Source organism: Microcebus murinus, chromosome 18 (genome assembly GCF_040939455.1).
Source record: "Microcebus murinus isolate Inina chromosome 18, M.murinus_Inina_mat1.0, whole genome shotgun sequence".
NCBI lineage: Eukaryota > Metazoa > Chordata > Mammalia > Primates > Cheirogaleidae > Microcebus > Microcebus murinus.
The window spans coordinates 19,414,583-19,429,011 of NC_134121.1; the positions used below are offsets into that span (position 1 = coordinate 19,414,583).

The 14,429-nt window shown below is 57.9% G+C and overlaps 2 protein-coding genes and 1 long non-coding RNA gene across 6 annotated transcripts in view; 1 reads left to right on the forward strand and 2 right to left on the reverse strand.

Annotated features, from left to right (window-relative positions):
* Positions 1–14,429, reverse strand: part of SERPINF1 (serpin family F member 1) — a 351,983-nt gene that overhangs the window by 31,990 nt on the left and 305,564 nt on the right. The window lies entirely within an intron of this gene.
* Positions 234–11,368, reverse strand: WDR81 (WD repeat domain 81). Of its 2 annotated transcripts, XM_012740789.2 has the most exons (10): positions 7,449–11,368; positions 6,584–6,691; positions 6,125–6,315; positions 5,812–6,002; positions 5,370–5,535; positions 5,126–5,291; positions 3,760–4,449; positions 3,008–3,153; positions 2,503–2,682; positions 234–1,418 (listed from the first exon to the last, which is right to left on the reverse strand). In XM_012740789.2, exons 1-10 carry the CDS (start codon positions 11,107–11,109, stop codon positions 1,098–1,100), a joined length of 5,820 nt encoding a protein of 1,939 aa, XP_012596243.2. In that variant the 5' UTR covers positions 11,110–11,368; the 3' UTR covers positions 234–1,097. The 2 variants fall into 2 exon arrangements, 1 of the variants encoding a protein (XP_012596243.2); XR_012913040.1 differs by lacking the exon at positions 234–1,418 and having other exon boundaries at positions 2,552–2,682; positions 3,746–4,449; positions 7,449–11,348.
* On the forward strand, positions 2,213–3,763 carry LOC105857986 (uncharacterized). The gene is made up of 3 exons (XR_001147926.3): positions 2,213–2,434; positions 2,515–2,743; positions 3,523–3,763. It is a non-coding gene; the product is annotated as an uncharacterized LOC105857986 (long non-coding RNA).

Here is a 14,429-nt window from a genome sequence, read left to right on the forward strand (position 1 = left end):
TCTCCCCACATCCTACCTATTCCTTACCCTACCCAAGGGTGAGGGTTCTGGAAACTGGCCTGGGGCCACACAAACCAGAAACCCTGCACCCCTTGCTGCCCAGGGAGCAATCAATAATCAGGCTACCTCCCCACCCTCCTGCCCTACTCCTCACCCCCTTCTCATTGCCCTGGAAGCTGCTGGCCTCAACTTTTCCCCACCCTGCCACCACCACCAAGACAAGCCACACTCCGTTCCATGGCTCTTCCAAAGGATTTATTGGTCATATTTACATCTATTGCAAATAGTGAGGAGGCAGCTGGAGCCAACCCTCAGATCTCATCTCTGCTCCAGAACGTGAGGACCCTGGCAGGGACCTGAGATGCAGAATGATTCTTCTCACCCCTTCTCTAAGGGGCTCTGGGCCCAAGGGCTGCCTCCTCAGCTCAAGGCACAAACACTGTGGTTAGAGGTGGCCAGGCAAGGCATGGGGTCACTCCTAGCGGGCACCAACTGGCCAGCCCACCTCTCCTCCCCTGCTCCTACCCTTTATTCCCTCCTGGTCCTACACTGGGCAGGGCCTGGCTGGGTGGACACTTAAACCTCAGACCAAGGCCCCGAACTCCTGGACTACGGCCAGCCCTCCTTAGGCTGGAGTCCAAGCACCATCAGTGCCCCGGACCAGGGCAGCTTCCCTGTCCTTGAGGGACAGGGGCAGAGAAAGCCCAACGGGAAGGGGGTGGTGGAGAAGTTGGTTATAGACTGGCTGGGCAGGGCCAGTCTCCCTTCCCCTTCCCGGAGTTTCCCTGCCCCCACGTGGACCCAGAGAGTAGAGTTGGGGAGAAGTGAGGGTAGTGATGCTTCTTCCTGCTCTCCATCTTGCTTCCTGCTGGCTAGTAGCAGCATTTCCCCAAGCCATGAATGAGAGCCTTTCTGGCAACACTGGTGGCTCTGGGGATTCAGGGGCCATGCCCCTCCCAACCCCAGTTGGAGGCCATAGCAGGCAGGCCACGTGGGTACACAGGGTGTGAGGCCTGGGGCCTGCCTGGAGAGAGCTGCTAGCGGAAAAAGGGTGAGGGGATGGACTCCCTGGGGATGTCTGCCTGCCCTTGCCTAGCCTATGCCAGGAGGCGGATGACCCCGTTGTCTGAGCCCAGTAAGAGGTGGCGTTTGGTGGGTAGCAAGGCCAGGCTGGTAAGCGTGCCACGGAAGTTCTCAGAGCTGAGCTTGGTGGTGGCTTGGGAGGGTGGTTCCAGCAGGGAGCAGACACCAATCTTGTTGGCCACGGTGCCGGTGACCACCTCGCTGCCGTACAGGTCAAAGGTGTGGATGGGGTCGGACGCTGACTTGTAGTGGTGCATGGGCTTCTGCTCCAGCTCCTTCCAGACGGTCAAGGAGTGGTCAGAGGAAGAGCTGACCAGGACACTGCCCTCCACCGCCTGCCCAGGGAGAGGACAGCCTCAGCAGGGGCCTGGGCCCTCCCATATGCCCCCGAGGCCTCCGATTCCCTCCCCGTCTTTCAGGGAAGACAGGCCATCCTGAGTGGGTGACAGGCTGCCATCTTCCCACATCATATTAATGTTGGTTAATAGTAACATAGTCAGTAGCCCGGTCACCACTCTAACTGGAGAACTGTGAGCAGGCGCTGTGCTAGGCATTACCACATCTAATCTTTACAACAACCACATGAGGTCGATGCTGCCTTTGTCCCCATTTTACAGAGAAAAAACTGAGGCTCAGAGAAGTTAAGTAATCATACAGGGAGCCAGGGAGCCTGTAAGGGAGCCAGTCAGGGAGCCACTAAGTGGCAGAGCCAAGATTAACACCCAGGCTGACCCCAGAGGCCTCCTGACGCTTTCTTGGAAAGTTGAAATCTAGAGGCACCTGGAGTCCAGGTCTCCCTGGGGCCCATGGAGGGAGCCGGCAACAAGCCTGCCCTCAGCGTGGCAAGGCATGCTCCTGGTCCCCAACCAAGCCGGAAGGGAAGTCCCACTTGCCTGCAGAAATCCTCCCACAAGTAACCATGTTCCTCCTCTCCGGGCCCTCCCTGAGAAGCTCCCCAAGGCCTGTGATTGAGGATGGGGGGAGGGTTCCCATGGTCAGGATGGCTCCTGCCCCCACCAGGGCAGCCTAGCAGGGGCATGGACTCTGCTCAGTGGTCTGGGGGCAGTAAACAGCCTCCTAGCTGAGCTTTATTTAACCTGAACTGGGTCACGGACAGGGCCTGACCCCTGATCCTCCAAGCAAGACAAATATGGACAAAAGTTACTCATTAGAACATCTCCATGTGCAGCGGGGTCAGTTCTGCCCCTGGCTCCCACCTCCTGGCCTGTCTTCTGCCTAGGTCCCTGTAGTGCAGCTGGCTCCTGAGTTGGCCCAGGTGAGGGCCACCCTCCCTGCCCATCAGTCCTTGATCATGTGTAGGGAAGACCAGCTCAAGCCTGTCCCTGGGCAGGTAAGCCCTAAGCAGAGGGAGGGGCTGGGGCTGGGCAGTGAGGAAGGGAAGAGGACCCAGCTCATCACCTTGATCTGCAGGATGTCCCCCTCGTGAGCTGGCCAGCCTCGCAGAACTAGGCCCGTGCGGGTGTCCAGGAGCACCATGAAGCCCGAGGAGAAGCCGGCCACGACGCTACGGCCACTGGGGCTGACCGCCAAGGAGCGCACAAGCCCAGGATTCAGCCCGCCGCCCAGGCGGAACTCGTGCTGCAGGCAGAGGGAGGCTGAACTGAGGCATCACCCTCCACCCCATCCCGCTGTCCCTAAGGTCTTGCTCACCCTCCAAGCCCATACAGCAGCAAGGCCTGAACCTCCGACCCTCATCAAGGGAAAGGAACAGCCCAGAACCCCACCCCCGTCACAGGCTAGAGTCCCATCCCTCAGGGTGTGCCGCTGGAGGTGATCTATCTCCAAAGAGAAGATAACAAGTGCCCCAGAACAACGTCCTGGCTTTCTCTCTTTGTGAATCTCTCTGCCCTGCCAGGTCCCCAGAGAACCAGGCCAGTGCTCGGGGAACTGGACACCCCCTAACCTGCAGGCCAGGCTTTCTGCAGTCCACAAAGCGCAGGGTAGAGTCAGAGCTGGCCATGGTGATGCTGGTGTGGGGGGCGGGCATGACAGCTACGGCGGTCAGGGGCACCCGGCTGTCCAACGGCTCCACGATGCGAAGGGTCTTCCCTGGGAAGGAAAGGCACAGCACATCTAGGGTCCCAGTAGCTAAGGGAGGAGGCCTGGCCTTCGAGTCCCTGGAATTACCCTATAGCTGCCTCCCATCCCCCAGGGATCTCAGAAAACGCTAAATGACTTTCCCAACTTCCTGGTTCCCTGGCTAGGCCAGGCTCCCGTCCCCAGAGCAACCTCCTCTCTTCATGTGGTGCCCCTGACCCAAGGCCACCTCCCTCTCGGTCCCAACTACTCCATCCCCTTTCCCCTTTAAATAACATTTCTCCCTATAATGATGCCAAAAAAACAATCAAGCAAACATTTGCCAAATATGTACTATGTGTATTATATTCTGAATTAGTTTTTCTGGTTCTCATTTTACAGATGGGAAAACTGATGCTTCCAGCAGCAAGGTGACTTGCTCAAAGTCCCTCAGCAAGTAAGTTGGCAGAGCTGATTCAAACTCAAGTCTAACAGATTCTAAGCCCTAACTGCTTCTCTGTGTGGTCTCACTGGGCCTCCCCAAACTATGTATCATTACACTGCCACCCTCAGCTTCCCAGAGGCCCAGCGGGGCACAGGACAGCAACAACAGAACAGGCCTCACCTGGGCCAGCTCACCTGTGAAGGGGTCCCAGACGTGCACAGCCCCGTCACAGCTCACCACGTGCTGCGGGGCCTCAAGCTGGCCCACGTAGAAGACACTCTTGCGGTGCTGGGCATAGACAAGGCGTGGGGCTGTCTCATTGGTACCATCCCCATAGTTGTACAATGGCCAGAGGCGCACAGTACGGTCCTTGCTGCCACTTAGAAAGAAGTCCTCACTGCTCAGGGGTGCCACACACTTGACAGCCCCCGAGTGGCCTGGGAAGCTCTGCAGGCGGATCTGGTGGAAGTGAAAGTGTGCATCCTGCTGGCTCACGCCAATCTCGTACTGCCAGTACGCCAGCCAGTTCCCGCTCAGCCCGTGGGCACTCCGCGGAAGTTCCCGCTTCAGGGCGTTGTCCTCGCTCCCGCTGCCAAGGCCTCCGCCACCCACCCCCGAGATGGGGCCCAGTGGTCCAGGGTTCTCAAGCTGAGAGTCATTGGGGATCTGGATGCGATTCCCCACCAGGACACTGCCAAATGTCCCTGAGTGGCCGTCATCCTGGGGGCAGCCCCCACCCTGGGAGTCCCACTCAGGGCTGGCGCTGGGCATGGTGGGCTCCATGCTGGCAGGGTTGCGATTGCTTGGGCTGATGCTCTCCAAATACAGCCCTGCCAGCTCCCCAACCAGCTCATGGTTGGGGATGATTTTCCGGATGATGTCACCTGCATGGGAGTGGGAGAGGTCCAAAGATCAGGGAAGATAGCAGGTGGCTGCTACCACCCACCCAAGGGCTTGGGAACCACAGAAGAAGGGAGTAAGTACTGGCTGTGCAACTCTGGGCAACAAATTCTTCATCTCTGAGCCTCAGTTTCCTCTCCAGTAAAATGTGCATTCCTTTGGTCAGTGTGCACACATGAGTTTCTTCCATGTGTGCCAGGCGCCCTGCTGGGCATCAGAAATAGAATGGTGAACAAGACAGATGGTGCCCTGCCCTCCCAGAGCTTCCATTTCAGTGGAGGGATGATAATACATCTAACCGCAGGGCAGTCACCCTATTCAGGGAGACGACACATGGAAATGCTCAGCACGGTGCCTAGCCCATAGGGGAAGCCACGTAAATGGCAGGCCACTCATTTCCTCCCTGATGGCTCCTGGAGACCAGGAATACCTTGACCTGACTCCGCTGCCCTCCCCAGGGATGCTACAGGCCAGCTCCTGCACCTCTCTCGCCGGTGCTCAGTCCCTATATATGTGGGTCTGAGGCCAAATCCCTTTGCTCTGCCCCAAAAAACTGTGCTTAAAACCCACTGCTGACTCCAAGGGAAGGACAGAGAATAGGGCCTGTCAAAGGAAGAGACAGCCACAAAGGCTGCACAAGGCAACGTGACGGAGCAGTACCCAACAGGCAGGAGAAGGGCACGTAGATTGTGTACGCCATCTCCAAGGTGAACACCTTCTGCAGCTCGTCCAGCAGGGTGGGGTCCACTGGCCGCTGCTGCCCATCAGAGAAGGCCACCTCTGGCAGCTGACCCTCACTGCGGCCTGTGGGACCCAGCTTCAGATCCTGTGGGCAGGAGGCCCAGGGTGTCAGCCGAGCCCACACCCCCTGCCCAGCCCGCCCCAGCCAGGCAGGTCTGCCCACCTGGTGCTGAAGCTCCTGCAGCTGAGAGAAGACTTGAAAGAAGGTGGCCACAGGCTCGCTCAGGTGCTGCTGGACCATTTCCTGTCCGATGCGCAGGCAGATGAGGGCAATGAGGCTGATGGTCTTCACACACAGGACAGTCCGGGCCTGGGCCCCACTTGGGAACCTGGGAACAAGAGCTGATGAGCCCCGGCCTTCCGCTCTGTGGGACTCGACCAGGATCTACTGAAAGGTTTAAACGAAAGGAGCTCAAAGGCCAACTGATCCAAACCAGATGAGGAAACTAAGGCACAGAAAAAAGGTGTGGCTTGCTCAGGGTCACACAGCCAAGATGAGAACCATCCCCGTGTTACCTCCTCTCCCCTAAACTCCCCAGTCCCTCCTGGGTGCCCCCCTCAGCTCAGCCGCTCCCCCTCCAGTGGGGTCAGGGGTAGGGGCCTACCCTGTGACGAGGGAAGTGAGGAAGCCAAGCACAGGCAGCAAGACCTCGTGGCTGATCCGGGGCAGGATGTCCATGAGCGTGGTGTCTGAGAGGTACACAATGATCTTCTGCGTCAGCGTCACCGCAGCCAGCAGCCCTGCCTCCTTACGGCTGTTCAGTCGGCTGGGGCCTGAGGTGCTACCTGGGGCCACCTAGGGCCACAAGACAGATGAGGGCCAGGCTGCCCATGGGCCCCCTGGTGCCCCAGAGACTCTGGGCCAGCCCTTAGGTCCTCAGCCTCCACACCCCCGGGCCTGCCGGATCGGTGACTGACCAGGTAGCTGATGTAGGGCAGGTATTGGTAGGTAAGGACGGGCTCCCCGTACAGGTGGGCGATGTGGAGGAGGCAGCTGAGCACTGGGCCCGACACAATATCACCCAGCACCGGCCTCTTCTGGTAGATGTTGCTGGCGCTCAACGGGGGACTCTCGCCGCTGCTCACTGTGAACTGCTGCCGGGTGGGCCCTGCCAAGGACAGGCCAGCTGCCTTGAGTAGCAAGCAAGGGCAAGAGGGAGGCCAGCCCCTCCGCACTGTGGAAACCACTCTAGCTCGCTCTAGTTCGGAGTCCACCCCATGCCCTACCCAAGGAAGGAAAGAGCTTACAGACGGGGACCCAGGACCTGACCAGGAGGTGGTTTGAAGTGGGGGTGGGAAGGATCCCCTAGAGAGGGCTGGAGAGGGTGGGAGGGCCCGGGAGGAAGCCCTGTCTCCAGCACTGAGCACGGGCCTTACCAACATAACAAGATGTCAGCAGGCGGAGCAGGTTCCGGGCCACGTGGCGAGAGGCCACCGTGGGGCCGAGCTTGGCGGACAGCCAGCGGACCATCTTGCAGGCTGTATCTGGAGGGCGGGAGCAAGCCCTGAGCTCATCGGATAACAGGGTTCCGCACCCCTCCCTCCCCACCTCGCCCACTTTGGCTGCAGCTCTGCCAAGGAGCCAGGCCTAACCCTGGCCGCCCCACACCACCACCTCCACGCAGCAGTGGCCGGGCTGCCCAGGCCCTGGCCTGCGGACTCTGGCTGTTCCCGGCACCTCTCCTCAGGCACAACTTGCAGGAAGGTGACCCTCTCAGTGAGGCTTCCCAAGCTCCTTAGTGAGGCCTCGCCAGGCCCTGGCTACCTCCCCTCTGTCCTCTCTTCCCTCTGTGCTCTCAGTGAAACTGTGCTGGCCTCTCACTGCTTCTCTTTTTTAATGGACCGTGACAGTCTCAGAGCCTTGTGCACTGTTCCCTCAGCCTGGAATGCTCTTCCCACTTCAGACCCTATCGTTTCTGCCTGCCTGCTTCCTATACTGCTACTTGAACCTCAGCCGCCCCTACTTTCAAGAAAGCCTTCCCGATCCCTGAAAACCAGATCTAAAAGCACATTTTCCGTTCCCTACTAGCAACCCAGCACGTTCTCTACAGCGTGTTACACACGTGTAAGGCTGTCTACACGGCGGCGTCTCCTCTGCTAGATGGGACTCCTCGAAGGCAGCCCTACATCTGTGTTGCACGTGGATCTGGCTCGATCCACTGCATGATGCAGAGCGGGTACTCGGCAAATGCTGAGGGAGACAGGAGTGCCTGACCAACACCTCCCAGACCTGAGGACTCACCAAGCAGGATCTTCTGCTCTTTGCCTTCGGACTGCTCAGGCAGCGGCTCCTCCTCTTCCTCCCCGTCTCCCCCACTGCCACCAGCCACAACTGTCTCCATGGACAGCACCGTGTCAGACAGAGTCAGCTCAGAAGCCACGGTGACCTCGTCCTGCTCCCCCTCCTCCTCCTCCAATACCACGCAGCCTTCCTCCTCCTCCTCTTCTTCCTCTGAGCCCTCGCTTTGCTTCAAGTCCTGGCTGCTGTCACCTGACCTGAGGCTGCTCTTGTCTACAGGGGCACCCCCGTCGTCTGCAGCTCGCTCCTCGCCCAGGGAGGGTTCGCTGGCACTGCTCTTGTCACTCAGCCGGCCCAGGCTCACAGCCTCAGGCTCCTGGGGCTGTGGGGACTCAGCCACATAGAGCCCGGCTTGGAAGTCCTCTGTCTCGGGGAGGTCGGCCTGGTCATGGAAGCTGACGCCGGACGTGTAGTCTGGGAGCTCCAGGCCCGAGGAGGCTGCAGGCTCCCCATCCATCGGAATCTCCTCCCCAAAGGCACAGGAGCCAGGCCCAGTCCCTGGGAGCCCACTTTCCTCATCCTCGGTGGCCCCTACCAGACCCTTGCTTTCCTCCAGGGAGGCCTCCACACCAGCCAGCACCTGCAGGACGTGGGGCAGCAGGTGGACGAGAAAGGCCTGCAGGCCCAGCCGCACTATCAGCTGGGCCACAAAGCAGTCAGTGTACAGGTAGAAGCGGCCATGGAGCCGGCAGGGGCTCTCGTAGGCACCAATGAGGGGTTTCAGGAGATACTTATTGGCATTTCTGGGGCCCAGTGCCTTGGCAACAGGTTCAAATAGGTACCACGCTGTGTACACAGCTGTGTGTTCCTCAGACATGAGTGATAGCACGAAGGGCAGCAGGATCTCCAGGCCCTCCGGGGTGATGTCATTCAGCACTGTGCCCAGCTGCTGCCACAGAGCAAACACCAGCTCCCGTCCCTGGGTCTCATCTTCCACGCGCCTCGCCTGGTACAGGAGGATGAACTTGTGCAGCGCCGGGAAGTATGAAGGGAAGGGAACCATGGAGCTGAAGGGGCTGAGGAGCTGGCCTGGGCTGGGTGGGGGCAATCCCTGGGAAACTGGCCTGTACTCAAACATGGGGTCCAGCTTGCCCCTCTCTGCTACCACGGGGCCTTCAGATCCACTCAGCTGCAGGAGTGTGTCCAGCACAGGCTGCAAAGACACAGGGACCTCCTTGGGGTGGCGTGTACAGAGCCCTCGAACAGCCTCGAATCGTACTCTTAAAGGTGCATTGGGCTGCAGTGTCCGGACCCTTGTGGCAAACACCATCTCAGCCAACAGGACACCCAGTGCCTGCATGTCCCGATGGAAGAGGTCCTGTAGCTGCACCACTGGCTGGACCTGGGGCTGCTCAGGCACTTCTACCTGGCCCCCTAGGCCTTTGGCCAGGAAGTTGCCCATTTTCTCCAGCTCCTCCAGAGCCTGCACGGGATTGAAGCCCTCAGGAAGAAGGATCTTCCCCTCCTCCCCCTCCCCAGGCTCGGCCCCACCGGCTTTATTCCTGCGACCTGCTCGGGAGGCTGAGGCCACTGAGAAAGGCAGGAGGCCAGGGGAGGCTTGACTAGAGAAGGAGCTGAGCTGGTCCCCTGCTTTCCCAGCAAGGGAGATGGAATCCAGAGCTTCTGTGGCCTGCTCCAAGTCATCTTCCCCTGCCACAGGCCTGTCTCTGGTCCAGCTGGCCTCACAGGGCATGGCCTCTAAAACCAGCTGACCCACACCATTTGGAAGCTGTCCTGGGAAGTCTTCTCGGCCTGTGGTCTCCTGGATGGTCTGGATCAATAGCCTGGGGATAAGCGGAGGCTCAGGGGCAAGGGCAGGGGCCCCAGCCAGGCGCCGGGGGTGCGGCTGATCAAAGAGCTGCACCACACCGTAGCTGGCCAGGTGAGTGTGGGCGTCCACCAGGTGCAGACACACATTTTTCTCCTTTACAGCCTCCTTGCCCTGGAGTTTGTAGCCAAAGGTGAGGTCAATCCAGTGATGCAGGTCCTGGGACACCTCGCGGCTCTCCAGCAGTGCTCGGTGGGCAGCCACGAACTCTTCGCTGGAACCGCACCAGGCTGGCACATCCAGGTCAGGCATGTCAGGGTGGATGGAGCAGAAGATGGAGGGATCCGTGTAGAACTCAGGGATACACTCATCAGGGGTCCAGTTCTGCATACGCTCCATGCTAGCCGGATACTCATGGGGCTCCCATTGCGCGCGGACATGTCCACAGAGCACCGACCGGGGAGTGCGCCGAGCTTTGTACACGTAGTATGTGATGTCTGAGAGCACGTCTGAGATGTGGTGAGGAACGTGAGGTGGCTCCCCGCCACCCGCACCACCTGCTACAAAAGCCTGCCTCGTCATCTCATATGTGAAGTCCAGTTGCTTATCCCCCTTGTTGAGGCGGAACTTAGACTTGCGCAGGTCTCGGAAGCGCCCGTGGGGCGTGGTGAAGTCCACCACCCAGGGCAGCACCGGGTGGTAGTTGGGATCCCCCTGCCGCCGACCTGCCAACCGATTCAGCTGCATGAGGTAGGAGAAGTTGCTGATGCGGCCGTGGATCCAATCTAACACGAGGCCCCTAAGTTCTTCCTGGCAGGTGGGAAGCCCAGCTCCCCCGCCACCCTCCTCGCTAGATTTCATGCCAGTTCCATCCCCTACTACAGAGGCCTCCTCATTCTCATCCTCTTTGGGCCTCTCATAAGCACTCAGGTCCAGTCGGAGCTCACTGCAAAGTTTCTCATCTACAGCGATGTGGTGCAAAGATAGGGCCCCACAGGCCAGCCCCTGGCGGTGACAGGCATCCATGGCCCTCAGCACACGAAAGAGAATGAAAAGCACCTTGGCTTGGCTGTTGGTCAGCTTGGCAGGGCTGAAGGTGACCACATCATGCAGGGAGAACTGCACATAAGGGTGTACCACATATAACATCTCTGGTGACTCCAGCAGGGCCTCAGCTCGCAAAAGACTGGGGCAGGCAGGGCTGCCCCGAGGGGGACAGGGGCCATCTCTGGTGTATGGCGGACAATGAGTAGCGTCACCCACTGGCAGGAAGGAGCAACCATAGACCCTCTGCAGAGCCTGTCTTACAGAGTCCAGGGCAGGGGCAGCTGAGAGGGCAGGGCTATGACTGTAGGGCTGCCCATAAGTGTGGTATGCGTGGCGCCACAGGTTGCGATAGTTCTGGGCAGCCACCTCCTGCATGAAGCGAGTGAGGGTCTCGGGGCTGCAGGATCCTTCCTCCAAAGGCAGGCGCCCGCCCAGCGGATAGGACAGTCTCTGTTTCCTCAGCCCGTGCACCTCCACTCGAGTCCAGCCCGGGGGCAGCCTCTGCACCGAGCGTTGCAGGAGAGTCCTGACTTCCGCTTCGCCCAGGCTCTCTGCCCGGGGGCAGGGTCCCAGGGGCAGCCGGCGCTCGCGGAGACTGGCCAGCCAGCGCGAGGGCACTAGGGCCACCACGTGGGTGCCCCCCGGGGCAGGCGCCAGCTGCCGGGAATCGATGTTCAGGTCCCTCTCCACGCTCCGGAGCAGCTCCTCCATGTCTGGGCTTGGGGGCGGGTACCAGCCATCGGCCCGGGTGGTAAGAGGGACTTCCCGCCCCCTGCTCCCCTGGGCCATCTCCTCCTGGCCGCCTGGGGGCAGCGCGGGGCTGAGCCCGGCCACGGCCCTCCTCGCGATGGCTTCCGGGTGCCAGACCGGGAGGGTTGGGATGGGCGCGGGGCAGGGACTCGGGTGGAGGTGGCAGGGGAGAGCCGGCGACAGAAGAGGGGCGGGCGGGGGCGCTCTTACCCCTCCGCAGGGTCCTGCGCTCGCTCGGAGCGCGGCAGGGCAGGGGCTGCAGGGCGCCAGCGCCGGGCTCCACCGTGACGGGTCAGCTGACGCGGGTCACGTGATCGCCCCGGCACGGAAACAACCGCACGTGGCTCGAAAGGGCCGGGCGGGACCCCGCTTCCTGCCCGCGCCACCGCCCACCGGCCTCTGCGCCCTTTCTCCTACAGCTCTGCTCTGGCCTGCTCCGGGCTTCGCTTCCCCCAGGGGCTGGAAGAGGACCCTGCTGACTTCCCCTCCCCTCCCGGCGCCCTGCACCCGCCAGAACTCGGATCTAGGGAGGCTTTTCCCGGAGATGTCAACCTTTAAGGAAAGTGTTAACTGCACAACCAGTGGCTGAGCTGGGACTTTCGACATCGAGTCCCCTCAGCGCCTCCACGCCACCTTCCAAATGAAGGAGCTTTTTAATTTTCTGAAGCACGTCATCAGTAACATTCCATTTAGCCCTCACAACACTCTTGTGAGGTGGGGAAGACAGTTATTATTGTTTATATCTTACAGGTGATCACCAAGAGCTGCCAAAGAGGCTTGCATGAGTGGCAGAATGGAAACTTGAAACTGAAGCTGGTGCCCAGATTTCTTTCTGCCCTGGAGCCCTCCCTTCTGAAAGCCCTGTCACGGATTTTTTTTTTTTTTAACTGAACCATTTGAGCTAGAGAAGTGGCCCAGGCCCAGAGGCCTGGAGTTCTTGGGAGGAAATGTTCCTCAAGACTTCCTGTTGAAGCACTGCCTCTGCGGTGCCACAGAGCCCGCCAACTGTGGTCAGAGCCTTGCAGATGCCACTATGGCTGGGGGGAGGGTTGAGCACAGGAGAGGGAACTGAAGCCAGAGAACTGCCACCAAAATTACATGACTCCTTCAAGGGGTCTTAGTTCTGACTGATTTGCAGGACAGAGTGCTGCAGTGAAACCACTGGCTCTTTGTTGTTGTTGTTTTGTCACACTCGTAGGAGAGTCTGCTTCTTGTAGGAGTTTGGTGTAGAGGTGTGAGGGTCCCATAAAAGCACTTAAGAGAAACTAAAGGTTTGATAAGAGAGAAATCAGAAATGGCTCAGCCATGATCTGGTTCCATCTATCTCCTCTTTCTCAAAGGGCAGCTGGAAGCTCTGATGTGCATGGTCATATGACCTTGGGCAGTAATAACTTACAGCCACCATTTATGGAGCTCTTACCAGGAGCCAGTCACCTGCTACGTACTTTGCATACCTTGTTTTATGTATTCCTCACCGTGACCCTTTTAAGAAGATATTTTTAATACCCATTTTAGGATGAGAAAGCTGATTGACTACCTTAGGTAACTTGCTCAAGGTCATGTAAGGAGCTAAGAAGCATTAGAGCCAGGATTCAAACCCAGGCCTAGGTTATTCTAAAACCAGTGTTCTCTGTACTTCTTGGCTGTGGCTGTGCACTATTGTTTTTTCACCTGGGAAATGAGGTGCTCTGTGACAATTCCTCATTCCCAACTTTGATCTAAGAACCTGAAACCAGAGGGTGTGTTTTGATGGTCAGGAGGTAGTGCCCACTTCATAGTACCAATAGAACTCGGTCCACCTGGTCATGGCTCTGGTCTCAGTTTACCTAGACCGAGCAGGCACTACTTTTTCTTTCTGCAAGTCTGTGTGTACCCTGCCCTCTAGTGGTGTTGGCTTTACACTGCAGCAGTGACCTTGAGTGTACCTAAACCTACCTCTGGCAATTCTTTCCCCTCCTTAGAATAGAGATGTCCTTGCAATGCTGGGCATTAGTGTACTCACATTTCTGGGGCATCAACACCTTCCTTGATCTGAGCCCTAGCACAATGGTTTTAAACTTTAGAGGATATTTCAGATTCAGTAGACTGGAGTGAAACCCAGGAATCTGAATTTTTAACAGGCACCCCCAGGTAATTTAGATGCAGCAAACCTTCAGGCCACATCTTGAGAAATAATGCTGTATAACAGCTCTACTCCCAAATTTCCCTTTCCCTACCTCCACAAGAGCTCCCCCTGAATTCCAACTCAAGCACCCTTGGGCTTTGGGGCCCAAATTAGACACTCCCTTTGACCAACTTCAATTTTGGGTTTCTGGGAGGTCATGTCTTATATAGTCAGAGAGGAGGCTGCAACTACCCCAGCAGTCAGCCCATGTTGAGTGAGGTCAGCTCTTGCTGATCTGGCAGGGAGAAAAAAAGTGGAGGGAGCTAGTATTTAGTGCACCAACTGTGGGCCAGTGTGCCAGGTACTGTGCTGTTTTCAAACATAATTATTTATGGTTTTTTATTTCAAATTATTAAGGAGATACAAATATTTTTGGCACACGGATAGCTTTTATAATGCTTTACTCAGGGCTGTGTTCCCATCAAAGATAACTTTCTAAATCTCTACAACAAACCGTGGATTTATTATTCACCCTATTTTGTAGATGAGGAAAGTATCTTTAACAAGCTCACAGCTAGTAAAAGCTGGAATTTGAACCCAAGTTTGCCTAACTCAGTGGTTCTCAACTGGGGGAGATTTTGGCCCCCAGAGGACATTTGGGAATGTCTGGGGACACTTTTGATTGTTATAACTGGGGTAAGGGGAGCTACTGACATCTAAGGTAGAAGCTAAGGACAGAGATGAACATCCTATTATGCACAGGGCAGCCCTCCCACAACAAGAAATTATCCTGCTTGAAATGTCAATAGTGCTGAGGTTGAGAAATCCTGGACTCAGAGCCTGAGCAAGGGAGGAGGGCAGTTAGTGAGCAGAACAAGATGAAAAAGGGCCACCCCAAGGTCCTTGAGTGGGAAGGGGATGGGATTTCTATGCTCAGGATAATGGAGAATGGGGGCAGCTAGTGAGACTTCTCGTTCTTCCAAGCTTGGCCAGGCCCTGCTCAGTTTCTCCTAGACTTGCCAGGTCAGTCCTGGGACTTCACACTAAGCTTGTCCTGGGGTGACCCTGACTCCCAACTCAGGGTTGGGGCAGAATATTTACCTGGGTCTTCCTGTAGGACTTCCTCTGGCTACTGGGGCCAGTGTGCTCCACCTGCATTGCTTGAGGAGCTCCACACTAGCACCATTGCTGTAGGGGGTGGGCATGTGGGCAGGGTACTGCTGAAAGTACCCTGGAGCAGGTGACATCTGAGAAC

Excerpts from the sequence above, each read along its gene's own strand:
- WDR81 (XM_012740789.2), bottom strand. The coding sequence starts at position 11,109 with ATGGCCCAGGGGAGCAGGGGGCGGGAAGTCCCTCTTACCACCCGGGCC. Across the intron at positions 6,316-6,583 it reads GCTGACATCTTGTTATGTTG|GGCCCACCCGGCAGCAGTTC; the intron begins GTAAGGCCCGTG and ends TGTCCTTGGCAG. Across the intron at positions 4,450-5,125 it reads GCCCTTCTCCTGCCTGTTGG|GTGACATCATCCGGAAAATC; the intron begins GTACTGCTCCGT and ends ACTCCCATGCAG.